This window comes from Scyliorhinus canicula, chromosome 11, assembly GCF_902713615.1.
Source record: "Scyliorhinus canicula chromosome 11, sScyCan1.1, whole genome shotgun sequence".
Lineage (NCBI taxonomy): Eukaryota > Metazoa > Chordata > Chondrichthyes > Carcharhiniformes > Scyliorhinidae > Scyliorhinus > Scyliorhinus canicula.
In genome coordinates this window covers 31152104-31168847 of record NC_052156.1, presented here as the reverse complement: position 1 = coordinate 31168847, position 16744 = coordinate 31152104, and the positions used below count along the sequence as shown (strand labels likewise).

The 16744-nt window shown below is 56.6% G+C and overlaps 1 protein-coding gene across 1 annotated transcript in view; it reads left to right on the top strand.

The window, feature by feature from the left end:
- Window positions 1-2814: 2814 nt before the first annotated feature.
- The window catches only part of acad9 (acyl-CoA dehydrogenase family, member 9), a 67015-nt gene continuing 53085 nt past the window's right edge, over window positions 2815-16744 (top strand). The window contains exon 1 of the mRNA XM_038812708.1: window positions 2815-3047. Coding sequence (XP_038668636.1) covers window positions 2877-3047 — 171 coding nt within the window. The 5' untranslated portion in view covers window positions 2815-2876. The remainder of the gene's footprint in view (window positions 3048-16744) is intronic.

Here is a 16744-nt window from a genome sequence, read left to right as displayed (position 1 = left end):
GCCCATGGCACCCTTGGCACGGCCGTGGTACTGCCGTGCCAATCGGTGCCATGGTTTTAAAAATCGGCACTTTACGGCCGTTTTTACGAACGGCCAGACCAGGTGTGTTTGCCGTTCGTAAAAACAGCCGTAAAGGGCTTGGACTTCGGCCCATCGGCCAGCTGAAAATCGCTGCTGGCCGTAAAAAAACGGCGGCAGCGATTCGTATCGGGAGTCGGGCGTGGGGGGGGGGGGGGGGAGAATAGCGGGAGGGCGTCAGACTAGCGTGGCCGTAAAATTTTACGAACCCCGCTATTCTCCGCACCGTCGTGAGTGCGGAGAATTGCGCCCCAAGTATTGCTTCCTTTAAAAAACAAAACCTTACCTTGGACGTTGTGCAAAAATTGGTTCACCAGATTAATTCCTGAGATGAGGGATTTGACCTGTGAGGAGGTATTGGGTAGACTAGGCCTACATTCCCTAGATGGAGGTGTTTTTGTTGAACCATATCACATTCTTATGGGGTTGGCAGGGTAGGTGCTTGGGAGGATAGTTCCACTGGCTGGGTGCACCATGGGCTGTTTTCAGGCTCACACACCAAGAAAAACATCAGCTGTGGCTGGATGACCATCACCTCGGTGAAAAACACTCTTTGGTCTGTCCAAAACTTGCTAGTCTTCCAGTGCAAAGAGTTGTCCATGACCTGGTGTTTTGTCTGGCACATCATCTTCTGTTCCTTGAAACAGAGAAGGTTGAGGGGTGACATGATTGAGGATTAAAGAATTGTGAGGGGTAGAGATAGAGCAGCCAGGAAGAACCTGGTTTCTTTGGCAGAGATTTCAAAAACTAGGAGTCATAGATTTGAGCTAAATGGCAGAAGTATGAGAGGGGCCATGAGGAAAAACAGAGGGAAATGGGTGTGTGGAATTTGTTGCCTGAGTTGGTGGTGGAGGCAGAGACCCTAAACTCTTTTTTAAGAGGTGCCTGGATTACACCTTAAGTGCTGTAAACTGCAGGGCTATGGGCCGTGTGCAGGAAGATGGGATTAGAAAGAACCCTAAGGTAGCTTTGGGTCAGCATGAACAAGATGGGTCGAATGGCCCTCTTCTCTGCTGTATCCTTCCTATGGTTCTATTCCAAGTTCCAGAACTACATTCTGGGGGACTCACTAAAGCTTAGGGCAGCTGGCAAAATGGGAATAGGCCACAATCTAAGGCCTTCCACTATAGTACTTCAAGGGGCTGGACTCTGGGTAAAATCCCTCTGGCTGTATGTTTGACATGTAACGAATCTTATAAATATTGCTTGTGATTGTAAATATAGTGAGGGTAACATAGCAATATTTCAGGAAACTAATGTGGCTTGCACTTTATGTAATGCCAACTTTGGTCGTGTAATTTACTTTTTAAAATAAATTTTGTAAATAAAATATAATTTTGGGGGGGGGGGAAATCCCAAACTAAGGATCACAGGTTCAGAATAAGAGGTCAACCATTTAGGACCAAAATAAAGAGAATATTTCTTCATTCCCGAGGGTTGTGAATCTTTGGATCTCAGCCCCCAGAGAGATGTGTTTGCTCAGTTGTTGAGAATAACTAAGTCAGAGATTGATAGATATTTGGATACTGAAAGAAGCAAGGAACATTGATATATTGTGGTAAAGCAGAGTTGTAGCAGGTCAGTCACATTGAATGGCAGAGCAAACTTAAAGAGCTTAATGGCTTACTCCAGCTTCAATTTATTATGTTCTTTTAAAAAAAAAGAAATTGCAAACATAAATCTTTACTCACCAGTGCTCTGCAAGTTCTTTTTTATACATCAATTCACTTATGTTCTCAAAGCTTCAATTATCTTTTCTAATTGTTATTTTGGAACTCCTATTTTGCAGTTTGGATTTGTTTTTCCATCACACCCTCTGTGTTTTTGTTTTAATCCAATGTTTCATTATTTCCCACTCACCTATCAATGAGATCTAGGGCTTCCATCCCCAATGGAATGACTGGAAGTTTCGGAGAGATGCCGTGGTTTACATTTACACAAATTCCCATCCCTCCCTCCAACTGTCCCTCCTTCCATCCAGCCAGCCCTCCCTCCATCCAGCCATCCCTCCAACCTTTTATGGTTTGTGACATGGCCAGCTACTGTTAAAGAAGTCTCTCCCTCAGTGATGTCTCCCCCCGTGAGGAGGAGACTGGGAGGGAGCCTGGAGCCTCCATTTGGGATTGCTCTGCATGTCCACCAATGGTGCAGGGAAGAAAATGCTGCATAGATTCTTATAATTGGAGGAGCATTAATTTCTCGGAGCGCTGTTTGGCTGGAGATCGTGGGACGGGGAGGGATGAGGCCATGAAGGCATTTGGCACAAATTAAAAATTTAGGCTTTGGGGGAGGCAAGGCTGGAGCCAATGCTTTTAAAGAGACATCTTCGCTACACTATTAAAAGCCTGGCACATGAAAATCGATTTGCAAGTTTAGATATAACCCAGAGATGGTTGACCTGGCTTCTTGCCTTTCTTCTGTGATCTTTTCTGTCTTCTGGTGTCCATGCAGAGGAAGCACTATGGCTCAACTGGGCACACTTTAGACCTTCCACCGCCGGTGGGCACTGACATGGGTGATGATACTCATTTTATATGTTTTGTTAATGGCTCCATTGGTTGAGCCCGTCCAAAACAAGGGGATACTAATGCTGGGTGGCTCTTTTCTAACACTGAGCCAAACCCAATGCCTTTTTGTGGGCTTCAGACACGTTCCCTTTTGGAAGGTGGCCAGGCCTGCCCTCTGCCGGCAGTCAGTGGGATCGTCCCAGCGTTTGTGACGTTATCAGAGTGCGACGGCTCGGAGGGCACTGGGTGAAAGGTGAGGGCCGAGCAGCCGGCCGCAGCCTCGGTGGGAAGATGAGCGGAGCCGCCTGGATCCGTGTGTCCGCTTGCCGTCTGCTCGCAGCCTTGGGGAAGCGCTTCCCGGAGCAATGCGCCGCCGCGAGGCTGCTCCCCGCCCGCTGCTTCAGCACTGACGGCCGGAGTCTGGCTTATGCCAAGGATTTGATGCTGGGTAAAATCAACCAGGTGGGTGGATGATCCCCCGCGGCGGGGGGGCGGGGTGTGTACCTGTCCCCGTGGGGGGGGGGTGTACCTGTCCCCGTGGGGGGGGGGGGGGGTGTGTACCTGTCCCCGGGGAGGGGGGGGGGGGGGGGTGTGTACCTGTCCCCGGGGAGGGGGGGGGGTGTGTACCTGTCCCCGGGGAGGGGGGGGGGGGGTGTGTACCTGTCCCCGGGGGGGGGGGGGTGTACCTGTCCCCGGGGGGGGGGGGGGGGGGTGTGTGTACCTGTCCCTGGGGGGGGGGGGGTGTGTGTACCTGTCCCCGGGGGGGGGGGGTGTGTACCTGTCCCCGGGGAGGGGGGGGGGGTGTGTACCTGTCCCCGGGGAGGGGGGGGGTGTGTACCTGTCCCCGGGGAGGGGGGGGGGGGGTGTGTACCTGTCCCCGGGGGGGGGGGGGGGTGTGTACCTGTCCCGGGAGGGGGGGGGGTGTGTACCTGTCCCCGGGGGGGGGGGGGGGTGTGTACCTGTCCCCGGGGGGGGGGGGGGGGTGTGTACCTGTCCCCGGGGGGGGGGGGGTGTGTACCTGTCCCCGGGGGGGGGGGGTGTGTACCTGTCCCCGGGGGGGGGGGGGTGTGTACCTGTCCCCGGGGGGGGTGTGTGTACCTGTCCCGGGGGGGGTGTGTGTACCTGTCCCCGGGGGGGGGTGGTGTACCTGTCCCCGGGGGGGGGGTGTGTACCTGTCCCCGGGGGGGGGGGGGGTGTGTGTACCTGTCCCGGGGGGGGGGTGGTACCTGTCCCCGGGGGGGGGGTGGTACCTGTCCCCGGGGGGGGGGGGGGGTACCTGTCCCCGGGGGGGGGGGGGTACCTGTCCCCGGGGGGGGGGGGGTGTACCTGTCACCCGGGGGGGTGTGTGTACCTGTCCCCGGGGGGGGGGTGTGTGTGTACCCTGTCCCCGGGGGGGGGGGGGGGTGTACCTGTCCCCGGGGGGGGGGGGGGGGGTGTGTGTACCTGTCCCCGGGGGGGGGGGGTGTGTGTGTACCTGTACCCGGGGGGGGGGGGGGGTGTGTGTGTACCTGTCCCCGGGGGGGGGGGGGTGTGTGTGTACCTGTCCCCGGGGGGGGGGGGGGGTGTGTGTGTACCTGTCCCGGGGGGGGGGGGGGGTGTGTACTGTCCCCGGGGAGGGGGGGGGGGGTGTGTACCTGTCCCCGGGGAGGGGGGGGGTGTGTACCTGTCCCCGGGGAGGGGGGGGGGTGTGTACCTGTCCACGGGGAGGGGGGGGGGGTGTACCTGTCCCCGGGGGGGGGGGGTGTGTGTACCTGTCCCCGGGGGGGGGGGGTGTGTACCTGTCCCCGGGGGGGGGTGTGTACCTGTCCCCGGGGGGGGGTGTGTACCTGTCCCCGGGGAGGGGGGGGGTGTGTACCTGTCCCCGGGAGGGGGGGGGGGTGTGTACCTGTCCCCGGGGAGGGGGGGGGGTGTGTACCTGTCCCCGGGGAGGGGGGGGGGTGTGTACCTGTCCCCGGGGAGGGGGGGGGGGTGTGTACCTGTCCCCGGGGAGGGGGGGGGGTGTGTACCTGTCCCCGGGGAGGGGGGGGGGTGTGTACCTGTCCCGGGGGGGGGGGTGTGTACCTGTCCCCGGGGGGGGGGGTGTGTACCTGTCCCCGGGGGGGGGGGTGTGTACCTGTCCCCGGGGGGGGGGGGTGTGTACCTGTCCCCCGGGGGGGGTGTGTGTACCTGTCCCCGGGGGGGGGGGTGTGTACCTGTCCCCGGGGGGGGGGGTGTGTACCTGTCCCCGGGGGGGGGGGTGTGTACCTGTCCCCGGGGAGGGGGGGGGTGTGTACCTGTCCCCGGGGAGGGGGGGGGGGTGTGTACCTGTCCCCGGGGAGGGGGGGGGGTGTGTACCTGTCCCCGGGGGGGGGGTGTGTGTACCTGTCCCCGGGGGGGGGGGGGTGTGTACCTGTCCCCGGGGGGGGGGGTGTGTACCTGTCCCCGGGGGGGGGGTGTGTGTACCTGTCCCCGGGGGGGGGGGGTGTGTACCTGTCCCCGGGGGGGGGGGGTGTGTGTGTACCTGTCCCGGGGGGGGGGGGGTACCTGTCCCCGGGGGGGGGGTGGTACCTGTCCCCGGGGGGGGGGGGGTGTGTGTACCTGTCCCGGGGGGGGGGGTGTGTACCTGTCCCCCGGGGGGGGGGGGGTACACCTGTCCCCGAGGGGGTGTACCTCTGTCCCCGAGGGGGTGTACCTCTGTCCCCGAGGGGGTGTACCTCTGTCCCCGAGGGGGTGTACCTCTGTCCCCGAGGGGGTGTACCTCTGTCCCCGAGGGGGTGTACCTCTGTCCCCGAGGGGGTGTACCTCTGTCCCCGAGGGGGTGTACCTCTGTCCCCGAGGGGGTGTACCTCTGTCCCCGAGGGGGTGTACCTCTGTCCCCGAGGGGGTGTACCTGTCCCCGAGGGGGGGCGGGGTGTGTACCCGTCCCCGAAGGCGGGGGGGGGGGGGTGTACCCGTCCCCGAAGGCGGGGGGGGGTGTACCCGTCCCCGAAGGCGGGGGGGGGGGGGTGTACCCGTCCCCGAAGGCGGGGGGGGGGTGTACCCGTCCCCGAAGGCGGGGGGGGGGTGTACCCGTCCCCGAAGGCGGGGGGGGGGGGGGGTGTACCCGTCCCGAAGGCGGGGGGGGTGTACCCGTCCCGAAGGCGGGAAGGCGGGGGGGGGGTGTACCCGTCCCCGAAGGCGGGGGGGGGTGTACCCGTCCCCGAAGGCGGGGGGGGGGGTGTATACCCGTCCCCGAAGGCGGGGGGGGGGTGTACCCGTCCCCGAAGGCGGAGGGGGGGGGTGTACCCGTCCCCGAAGGCCGGGGGGGGGGGTGTACCCGTCCCCGAAGGCGGGGGGGGGGTTTGTACCCGTCCCCGAAGGCGGGGGGGGGGGTGTACCCGTCCCCGAAGGCGGGGGGGGAGTGTACCCGTCCCGAAGGCGGGGGGGGGGGGGTTGTACCCATCCCCGACGGCGGGGGGGGGGGGTGTACCCGTCCCCGAAGGCGGGGGGGGGGTGTACCCGTCCCTGAAGGCGGGGGGGGGGGTGTACCCGTCCCCGAAGGCGGGGGGGGTGTACCCGTCCCGAAGGCGGGGGGGGGGGTGGTACCCGTCCCCGAAGGCGGGGGGGGGGGGGGTGGTACCCGTCCCCGAAGGCGGGGGGGGGGGGGGTGGTACCCGTCCCCGAAGGCGGGGGGGGGGGGGGGTACCCGTCCCCGAAGGCGGGGGGGGGGGGGGGTGTACCCGTCCCCGAAGGCGGGGGGGGGGTGTAGGAGTGTACCTGTTCCCGGGGGCGGGGGGGGGGGTAGGAGTGTACCTGTTCCCGGGGGAGGGGGGGGGGTAGGAGTGTACCTGTTCCGGGGGGGGGGGGGGGTAGGAGTGTACCTGTTCCCGTGGGGGGGGGGGGGAGGGGAGGAGTGTACCTGTTCCGGGGGGGGGGGGGGGGAAGGAGTGTACCTGTTCCCGGGGGGGAGGGGGGGGCGTCCCCGTCGGGGTGTCCCCGTCCCCGAGGGGGGTGTCCCCGTCCCCGAGGGGGGTGTCCCCGTCCCCGGGGGGGTGTCCCCGTCCCCGGGGGGGGGGGGGGGTGGGGGAGAGAGGAGTGTACCTGTTCCGGGGGGGGGGGGGAGAGAGGAGTGTACCTGTTCCGGGGGGGGGGGGGAGGGAGGGAGGAGTGTACCTGTTCCATGGGGGGGGGGTGTACCTGTTCCCGGGGGGGGGAGGGGGTGTACCTGTTCCGGGGGGGGGGGGAGTACCTGTTCCCCGGGGGGGGAGGATGCACCTGTCCCTGGAGTTTGGGGGAGGGGGTTGAAGTACTTCTCCAGGGAGGGGGTGCTGGTGATATACCTGTCTGCAGGGGGAGGGGGCGGAGAAGATGGATGTACCTGTCCCTGGGGGAAGGGGTGGGGTGGTGAATGTGGATGTCTTTGAGGTGGAAAGGAAAGTGTCTTGTCCTGGAGCTGGTTGTGGGGAGGAGTGGATGAGGGAGGAGATGGCTCAAATGAACTGACATGGGGTCTGATTCTGAGTTGCCATATTCTCCCCATTTCAATCCGTTGAGAGAAGTTGGGGGGTCTCGCAAAGTTATGCCACTTTATTACCTGATGGAATTTCGGCAGAAGAGGATTCTACCCTCCTGAACCTGGCGGGTACCTACTGCAAATGACAATTCTCCACATTGCTGCCTGGTCAGGCATAATTAAACTCCATATGTGGATGCATTTTATGAAGAATTTTGATCGCCTGCAGACAGTGGATGGGTGCATTTCTTAAATGTCACTTGGCTCATTTAGTAGCAATCTGACCTCTCAAGTCAAAAGGTTGTGGATTCAGACTCCACTACAAAACCTGAATACATAATGAGGCTAACACTTGGGTGAGTGTTGCAGTGGCTGAGGTGCACATCCATCTGGAGATATGTCAAACTGCCCTGACTGCTCAGAAAGATCAAATGGTGGCATTTAAAGGGCAACTTAACTCTTCCTTGAATTCAGGTTGTGCGATGTTGAAATGTGTTAATTGGATCAGACATTTGATATCAAGTTTACATTTTAGGACCTTTTTGGGCAGGGTGCTGAAAAATGTATTGCTATTTGGGGAATTTTTTGTGGTGAATTTCAGCAAATGGTGCGTGTGCCTATATTCCATCAAGATCCTTGAATGTTTGAAGAATCGCTTGAAGAATAATCTTTATTATTGTCACAAGTCGGCCTACATTGACACTGCAATGAAGTTACTGTGAAAATCCCCTAGTCGCCATATTCCGGCACCTGTTCGGGTACACTGAGGAAAAATTCAGAATGTTCAATTCACCTAACAGCACGTCTTTCAGGGCTTGTGGAAGGAAACTGGAGCACCCGGAGGAAACCCATGCAGACTCCGCACAAACAGCGACCCAAGCCGGGAATCGACCCTTGCACTGTGAAGCAACAGTGGAACCACTGTGCTACCATGCCGCCCTTAACTCCTGATTCCAAGACTATTAAAATGGCATCAGATGCTTCATCTACATCCAAAGTGTGCTGTCCCCTTTGAATCTAGTTATTGTGATTGTCTCTTTAACTCAGAACACTTTGTTTACTCTTCCTTGAAATCTTCTAAACAATACCTTGGTCTCTGTTCGCTTATCTCCAGACTTCTTAGACAGTCTTTCTGTCCAAATTCCCTGGTTCTCTGCACTATATCTTGTGCTTTAGGAAGCCTGCCTCTTTGCAGCTCCCGTTCTATCCAGTCTTTCTCCTGGCAGAGTTGCGAGATGTTCACTCCTTGAGATCCTCTCTCAGATTACCTAAGCTAAAACATAAGCTTTTTACCTTTCAAAAACCTCCAGTTGCTAAGCAACAGCCACAAGCTTGTGCCTTTTATTTATCTTTCACACCGTAGCCCCCTCTAAGCGCAACAGAAACCCATTTGGAAATAAACCAATCCCCAAAATGCAACACCTTTGAATCTAACTACAGGTTTTACCTTTCCAGGCACAGAAATATTAAATTAAACCTCCATAAAACTACACCTTATTTCTAATATTTACCAGTGCATATATAAATCCCTTAAAACTACCTTTGTTTTCCTAGCAGCGGGAGGAGATTACTGAGATAGGGAGGGGTAAGATAACAAGATTTGAAAACAAGGATGAGCATTTTATAATTGAAGCTTTGCTTATCCAGGAGCCGGTGTAAGACAGCGAGTACAGGTGATGGGTGAATGAGGACGTGATGCGCTGTAGGATGCAGGTGATGCAGTTCGGATGAGCTTAAATTGATGGAGGGCAGAAGGTGGGAGGCCAACTCAAAGAATGCATTGGAACAATTAAATCTGGAGGGAGCAAAGATATGGATGAAAGTTTCACCATCAGATGACGTGAGGCAGAGACTATGTTGGGCAATAGTGCGGAGGTGGAAATGCTCGACTTGGTGATGAGATCTGTAATGCGGAATTAGTGAAGTCTTGCGACACTAAAACTCAGTAGAAATTGGAGTTAAACGTCTCGGATGCAAACAAGAATCTTTATTGCCTCTACTTGATTACAATTGAGAGAAACTTAAATCTAAAAAGTTCGGCTCGCAAAAGGAAGTAACTTATAAACAATTTAACTTTCAAAATAATACAGAAATGGTTTCTTGCTTACAGCAAAACACCTTGCATTTACTTCAAGAGTTAGAGTGGAAAAGTGAAAATATGAAAATAAGGATAGTGAGTAGTTAGATCAAAGTATAGAATGATCCTGGATAAAGATGGCCGTACGGACCATCGTGTTTAAAGAGAATTTTATCAGTCTGAAGCTATCTGTCTACACCTCTATGTCATCCTAATTGGTTTGGGTGAGAATCAAATACATTTGACTTGATGGTTAACTGTCAATCCTCAATGTGCAACATAAGTTCTGAATGTTTCATGTTTGAATATTTGTGTATGCTATGGAATGCGATTTTGTGCTATTATCAAGACTGGTTTCTACTGGTTTTCTGCTGACTTTGCTTTTATCCACATTCTGGACAATGGTGCCTTCATATTGCCACGGTGCTTACTTGACCTTGATCTCGATTACTGGTACAGCTTATTTCTTAATGTCAAACTGTCTTTGAAAATATGTTTATTATTAAAATTATTCACAACACGTAAGTAGGCGACTGTTTGCAGGGGGGGGGGAATGGGGATTGGGGAGGCAAATATACATTTGGGTGCCGGGGAGATAATTACAGTGTGCTATACTTGGCTGTGTTTCGTGTTGTTGTCGCCTGCTTCTCCCGGACAGATCTCGTTGCCGTCTCGCGCTCGCCTCCGCTTCTGCTGCTCCTCCCACCCTCCATCTTTATTTTCCTCGTTCCCCACTCCTTGAGATGTCATGCTAGTTTTGGTATCCCGTGCCTTCCTTCCGGATCCCATTTCCCTGCCCTTACCCCCACCTCGCTGGTTCTCCTCTCTTGTTTTCCCCCCCCCCCTCAGGTTTAGCTGTCTCCCTCCCCCCCCCCCCCCCCCCCCCCCCCCCTTCCCTCGCCCCCCCTTCCTTCCCTCCCTCCCAGTCTATCTCTCCCTTTCATGCCTTGGCTACGTTCCCCTGACTCTTGACTATTTCCCCCTGATTCTTGGCTATCCTTCCTCTTGTTCGTTAGCCACAAACAGGTCCCGGAACAGTCGAGTGAATGGCTCCCACATTCTGTGGAAGCCGTTGTCTGACCCTCGGATGGCGAATTTGATTTTCTCCATTTGGAGAGATTCCAAGAGGTCGGACAGCCAGTCTGCAGCTCTGGGTGGTGCTGCTAACCTCCAGCCAAACAGGATTCTATGGCGGGCAAACAGGGAGGCAAAGGCAAGGGCATCCGCCCTCCTCCCCAGGAATAGATCTGGCTGGTCCGAGACCCCAAAGACCGCCACTTTCGGGCATGGCTCCACCCTCATCCCCACCACTTTGGACATTGCCTCGAAGAAGGCTGTCCAGTACTCCACCAGTCTGGGGCAAGACCAGAACATTTGGGCGTGGTTGGCCGGGCCTCCTTGGAATCGTTCACATCTATCCTCCACTTCTGGGAAGAACCTACTCATACGGGTTCTTGTTAAGTGGGCTCTATGTACCACTTTTAGCTACGTCAGGCTGAGCCTTGCACACGTGGCGGTGGAGTTGACCCTATGCAGTGCTTCGCTCCAGAGTCCCCACCCTATCTCAATCCCCAGGTCATCCTCCCATTTCTTTCTTGTTGCGTCCAGTACGGTGTCGGCTCTTTCTATCAGTCGGTCATACATGTCGCTACAGTTTCCTTTATCTAGTATGCTTGCGTCCAGTAGTTCTTCCAGTAGTGTCTGTCGTGGCGGTTGTGGGTACGTCCTTGTCTCCTTTCGTAGGAAGTTTATTTTTTAATATAATTTTTATTGGAATTTTTTACAGAAAATATAAAACATAACGACAAACAATGAAATGCAACAAAATAACCCATAATAACTGTATCACCCCCAGACCGTATCGACGCATGTATCCCATCCCCCACCCCCCCCAAACCCAATGAACAACAGAAGAACTTAAAAATAAATTTAAATTAAATAAACAAACATAGTCATCGTCCGCCCCCCCCCCCCCCCTCCCCCCCGGGTTGCTGCTGCTACTGTCCCCGTACCCTATCGTTGAGCCAGAAAGTCGAGAAAAGGTTGCCACCGCCTAAAGAACCCTTGTACCGACCCTCTCAGGGCGAATGTTATCTTCTCTAGCTTAATGAAACCCGCCATGTCATTGATCCAGGTCTCCACGCTTGGGGGCCTCGCATCCTTCCATTGTAGCAAGATCCTTCGCCGGGCTACTAGGGACGCAAAGGCCAGCACACCGGCCTCTTTCGCCTCCTGCACTCCCGGCTCCACCCCAACCCCAAAAATCGAGTCCCCATCCTGGCTTGACCCTGGATCCCACCACCCTCGACACCGTCCTCGCCACCCCCTTCCAGAACTCCTCCAGTGCCGGGCATGCCCAGAACATATGGGCATGGTTCGCTGGACTCCCCGAGCACCTGACACACCTGTCTTCACCCCCAAAGAACCTACTCATCCTCGTCCCAGTCATGTGGGCCCGGTGCAGCACCTTGAATTGGATGAGGCTAAGCCGCGCACACGAGGAGGAAGAATTAACCCTCTTCGTAGGAAGTTTTTAAGCTGCAGTACCTTAGCTCGTTCCCCCTGGCTAGCTGAAATTTCTCTGTCAGTTCGTCCAGTGTTGCGATCCTGCCATCCGTGTATAGGTCCCTGACTGTCAGTGTCCCTCCGTCCTGCTGTAGATCGGAATGGATCTAAACAGGAAGAGGAACCTGGGCAGTACGTTCATTTTGATCGCCTGGACTCTCCACGAGGGAGAGTGGGAGTGTGTTCCATCTTTGCAGGTCCTTTTTTACTTCCTCCATCAGACTGGTGAGGTTCCATTTGTGGATCCCTTTCCAGTCATGGGCTATTTGGATCCCCAGGTAGCGGAATTTGTATCGGGCTTGTTTAAACGGCAGCCCATTTAGTGCTGCCCTCTCCTACTTGCGGATGTACTGGGAAGATCTCGCTTTTGCTCATGTTGAGTTTGTAGCCCGAGAAGGCGGCAAACTCTTTCAGGAGCGCAATGATTCCGTCCATGCTGCTCTGTGGGTCCGAAATGTAGAGGAGCAGGTCATCTGCATAGAGTGAGACTCTGTGCTCTCTGCCACCCTTTCGGATCCCCCTCCAGCTTTTTACTGCTCTGAGCGCGATTGCTAGTGGTTTGATCGCTAGGTTTAACAGCAGCGGGGACAGTGGGCATCCTTGTCTGGTGCCCCTGTGCAGTTGGAAGTATTGGGAGTTGGTATTGTTGGTCCGTACGCGCGCCATGGGAGCGTTGTATAGGAGCTTTACCCAGGAGGTGAACCCTGTTCCAAGCCCAAATCGCTCCAGTACCTCTGAGGTATTTCCATTCGACTCTGTCGAAGGCCTTTTCTGCGTCCAGGGAGACGATCACCTCTTGTGTTCTCTCCCCGGAGGGAGTCACTATCACGTTCAGCAGGCGCCTGATGTTCGAGGTAAGCTGTCAGACATTTGACAAAGTCTGGTCCTCTGTGACCACCTCAGGTACACAGCCTTTTTGCTAGGATTTTGGCCAGGATTTTGGCATCTGCGTTCAGCAGTGAGATGGGTCTGTATGACCCACATTCCGTTGGGTCTTTGTCTTTCTTAGGTATCAGCGAGATTGAGGCCTGTGCTAAAGTGGGTGGCAGTGTGCCCCTAGCTAGCGAGTCTGTGAACATCTCCCGCAGGTACGGGGCCAGCGCTGTCGTGAATTCTTTGTAGAAGTCCGCCGGGAATCCGTCCGGTCCCGACGCATTCCCCGCCTGCATGGAGCTAATGCTGTCCATGATCTCTCCCAGTGCTAGTGGTGCTTCCAGGTCCCGTTTTCTGCCCTCTCCCACGACTGGACTGTCCAGTCCATCAAGGAACCGTTTCATCCCAGCCTTCCCCGTTGGGGGCTCTGAGGTGTACAGCTCTTGGTAGAAGGCCTTGAAGGTTTTGTTAATCTTTTCTGGTTCTGTTTCTAACGTACCTATGGTAACCCTGATTTGTGCAATTTCTCTGGTGGCTGCCTGCTTTCTCAGCTGGTGTGCCAACAGGCGGTTGGCTTTGTCTCCGTGTTCGTACAGGGTCCCACGCGCCTGGCGGAGTTGGTGCACTGCTTTTCTGGTGGAGAGCAGGTCAAAGTTCCTTTGTAAATCTTTTCTCTCCGCCAGGAGCTCTACAGTCGGGGCCTCGGAGTATTTACGGTCTACCTCCAGTATGGAGTCGACCAGCTGCTGTCTAACCACCCTTTCCTCCCTTTCTCTTCGTGCTTTGAAAGCGATGATTTCCCCTCTTAGTACAGCCTTTAGCGCTTCCCAGAACTTGGAGGGTGAGACCTCCCCGTTCTGGTTGTTCTCAGTGTACTCTGCTGTGGCCCGCGTTATCCTTTCGTTGAAGGCCTTGTCAGTTAGTAAGGCACCGTCCAACCTCCATGTGGGGCGTTGGACCCTGCCCTTCTCTAGCCGCACGTCCATGTAATGTGGGGCGTGGTCTGATATCTCAATTGCGGGGTGTTCCACTTTGTCTATCCCTAGAAGCACCGTTTTCCCCACCACAAAGAAGTCAATTCTGGTGTATACGTTGTGTACTGGGGGAGAAGAAGGAAAATTCCTTCTCCCCCGGGTGGGTGAATATCCAGGGGTCCACCGCTCCCATCTGCTCCATAAAGTGACTGAGTTCCCTTGCCGTGCTTGAGGTTTTCCCCATTTTGGGGTTTGATCTGTCTGTCTTTGGATCCTGTACACAGTTGAAGTCGTCCCCCCCCCCCACCATGATTAGTCGGTGCGTCGCTATGTCCGGGATTTCTGCCATGGTCTTTTGGATGAAGCTCGTGTCGTCCCAGTTGGGCGCGTACACGTTGACTAGAACTACCAGCGCCCCATCCAGGGCCCCGCTGACCATGACGTACCGCCCCCCTGGGTCTGTAACCGTCTTTGTCGCCCTAAACCTTGTCCTCTTGCCGATCAGGATCGCCACCCCCCGGCCCTTGTCCCATAACAGGAATGGTAGGTTTGTCCCACCCAGCCCTTTCTTACCCGCAGTTGGTCCTGCTCTCTCAGGTGTGTCTCTTGGAGAAAGATTATGTCGGCCTTCATATTTCTTAGGTGGGTGAGGACTCTGGATCTCTTCACTGGGCCGTTGAGTCCTCATGCGTTCCAGGTGACTATCCTGATGGGGGGCTTCTGCCCCCTCGCTCCTGTGGGATTAACCATACTTATCTGGTGGACGCGCCCCTGCCCTCCGGGGTTTCCCTTTGTTAGGGGGCCGTCCAGGATGGCCGCTGTCGCTGCTCTCTCCATGCGGTCGGGTCCCTGCCCTCCGGGGTTTCCCTTTGTCCCGGGGGCACCCGCCATGGCCGCCCACTGTGCGTCCGCCACGCGGGCAGTCTCCTGCACTCTGGGGTCTTCCTTTGCCCAGAGACCGTACTGGGTGGGTGCTTGCAGCGGTTCCTTGTTTCAGGCCCTTGGTTGTGGCACTGTGTAGCCCTGTTCCTTTTCTAGCCTCGTTTGTCCATCCTTCCCTGCATCCCCCTTCACCGGCCTCTTGCTCCCTGTGTACCCCCTGCCCCCGGTGTCTCCCTTTTCCCTCCTCCCCCGTATACCCCTCCTTTGGCCCTCTTTCCCCTGTTCCTGTTTCCGTTTGCTCTCCCGACTCTGATGGGTGGTCCCCCTCACCCCCTGCCTGGCGCCTTCCCCCCTGTTGGGGGCGCGCTGCGGCCCTGCTTTGTTGCGTACCCCCGGCACTAGCTTTCCTGCTAGTACGGTGGCCCCCCTCTCGGGAGTTACTGTCTCGCTTCTCCCCTGCCTGGCCTCTGCGGTTTTCTGCCTGCTTTTTCCCCATCCTACTCTGCACCCCTCTCGCTTGCTCTCCCTTCTCCACTACTCTCGTTCCCTCGGGCTGGGGCCTGGCCTCCCATCTGGAGCGGTCCCTCGGGCAGTGGTTTGCTCTTTGTTCAGGGTGCTCTTGCCGTAGCGGGGGTGGGGGACCTGGTATTGCTTCACCCCTCATCACCCCCCTGTCGGCGTGTTGTTGCCCTTTGCCAGGGGCCCCTCATCCCTACCCTCGCTGGTGGTTTTCCAGCCCGTGTTCCTCGACAAACTCGTTTGCCTCAGCGGGAGCTGTAAAGAAGTATTCTCTTTCTTGGTATGTGACCCAGAGTTTCGCTGGGTACAGCATACCAAAATGCACGTTGCTCCTGTGAAGAGCTGCTTTTGCTCTATTGAACTCTGCTCGTCTCCTAGCTAGACCTGCCCCAATATCCTCATGAATTCTAATGGCGTGTCCTTCCCAATTGCAGGCTCTATTTTTTCCTGGCCCAGCGCAGGATTGTTTCCGTATCCTGGTACCTGTGCAGTTTAGCTATGACTGCTCTCGGGTGGACTCCTGCCTTGGGCTTCGGGCGCAGCGACCGATGTGCTCTGTCCATTTCTGGTGGGTTTGGAAAGGTTTTCCTCCACACTAATTTGCCCAGCATCTCGGCCACATATGCTGTGAGGTTTCTACCCTCGATCCCCTCTGGCAGGCCCACTATCTAACATTTTGCCTTCTCGAGCTGTTTTCCTCATCGTCTACTCTGCCCTTCAGGCTCCCCTGTGTTGCGCCCAGTCTCGCCACCTCTCTCTCCAGGGCCGTGTCCCGGTCGCTCATGTCAGTCGCTGCTTTCTCCAGCTCCTTAATGGTCGCCCCCTGGGCTTCCAGTTTCTCCCCTTGGGCATCCAATTTCCCCTCAAATCTGGTCAGGGCCTGCTGCACCTCTGTCAGGGCCTTGGCCACTGCTGCCTGCACTGCGGCCTCTATGTCTGCCTTCGCCTCTGCCTTGTTTACCTGCTGATGCTCCCTCAGTGCCTCGGTAAAGGCTGCCTTCCAGTTCCCATTCCCTCCTGGCCCTGGGGGAGAGGGCACCTGTCTGTCCAGCTCTTTTTGATGCGGCGATACCTCCGTTCTGCCGCTTCGCGCGCTGGTTCGCTCTTCTGAACTGGCTCGCCCATTGCCCCGTCTCCCTCTGCTTTGGCTCCCTTCTGGCATTTTTTCTCCCCCTTCACTTTCTTTTCTTCTCCCCTTGTTTTTCTTTTCCGCCCCCTATTTTTTTTTGTTTGTTCCCTTTTTCTTCTCTCCTCCCTTCTCTCCTTTACAACTTTATTTTTTCTCTTTTATAAAACTCTTCTCAGGTGGGCTTGTTTTGGGTGAGAGAAAAAGAGTGCAAAAAGAGAAAAAATAATAACATCCTCCCCCCCCCCCCCCCCTCTTTAAAAGTTTTCTTTTCAGAGTTTTGTTTTTGCAAAAGTCCTTTTTACCTTCCTTTTCCCTCACTCGCCCAGGGTCGAGAGAGTGAGAGGCCTCTTTGTTCTTGCCTCGTGGTGGTCACTGCGGGGGGGTCCCCCCGCTGCTCTGCCCCCGCTGCTCGGCTGTCGCTCGTCGCTCCCTGCGCTCTCCCGCTGGGGAGGGGGGTGACTGGATCATTGGTCGCTCCTCCGCTCCCTCCTCTCTGCAGGCTCGGCCCCGCTTCGGTCCGGGCCGCTGCTCCGGTCCTGCCCTGCGTTCTGGTGCCGTTGGGGGGGGGGGGGGGGGGTGTGTGTGTGTTTGTTGTTGCTGCTGCTGCTGCTGCCGCCGGATCGCTCCGCTGCCGAGGGCCCAGTTACCCTGCCACCGATTTTGCAGGAC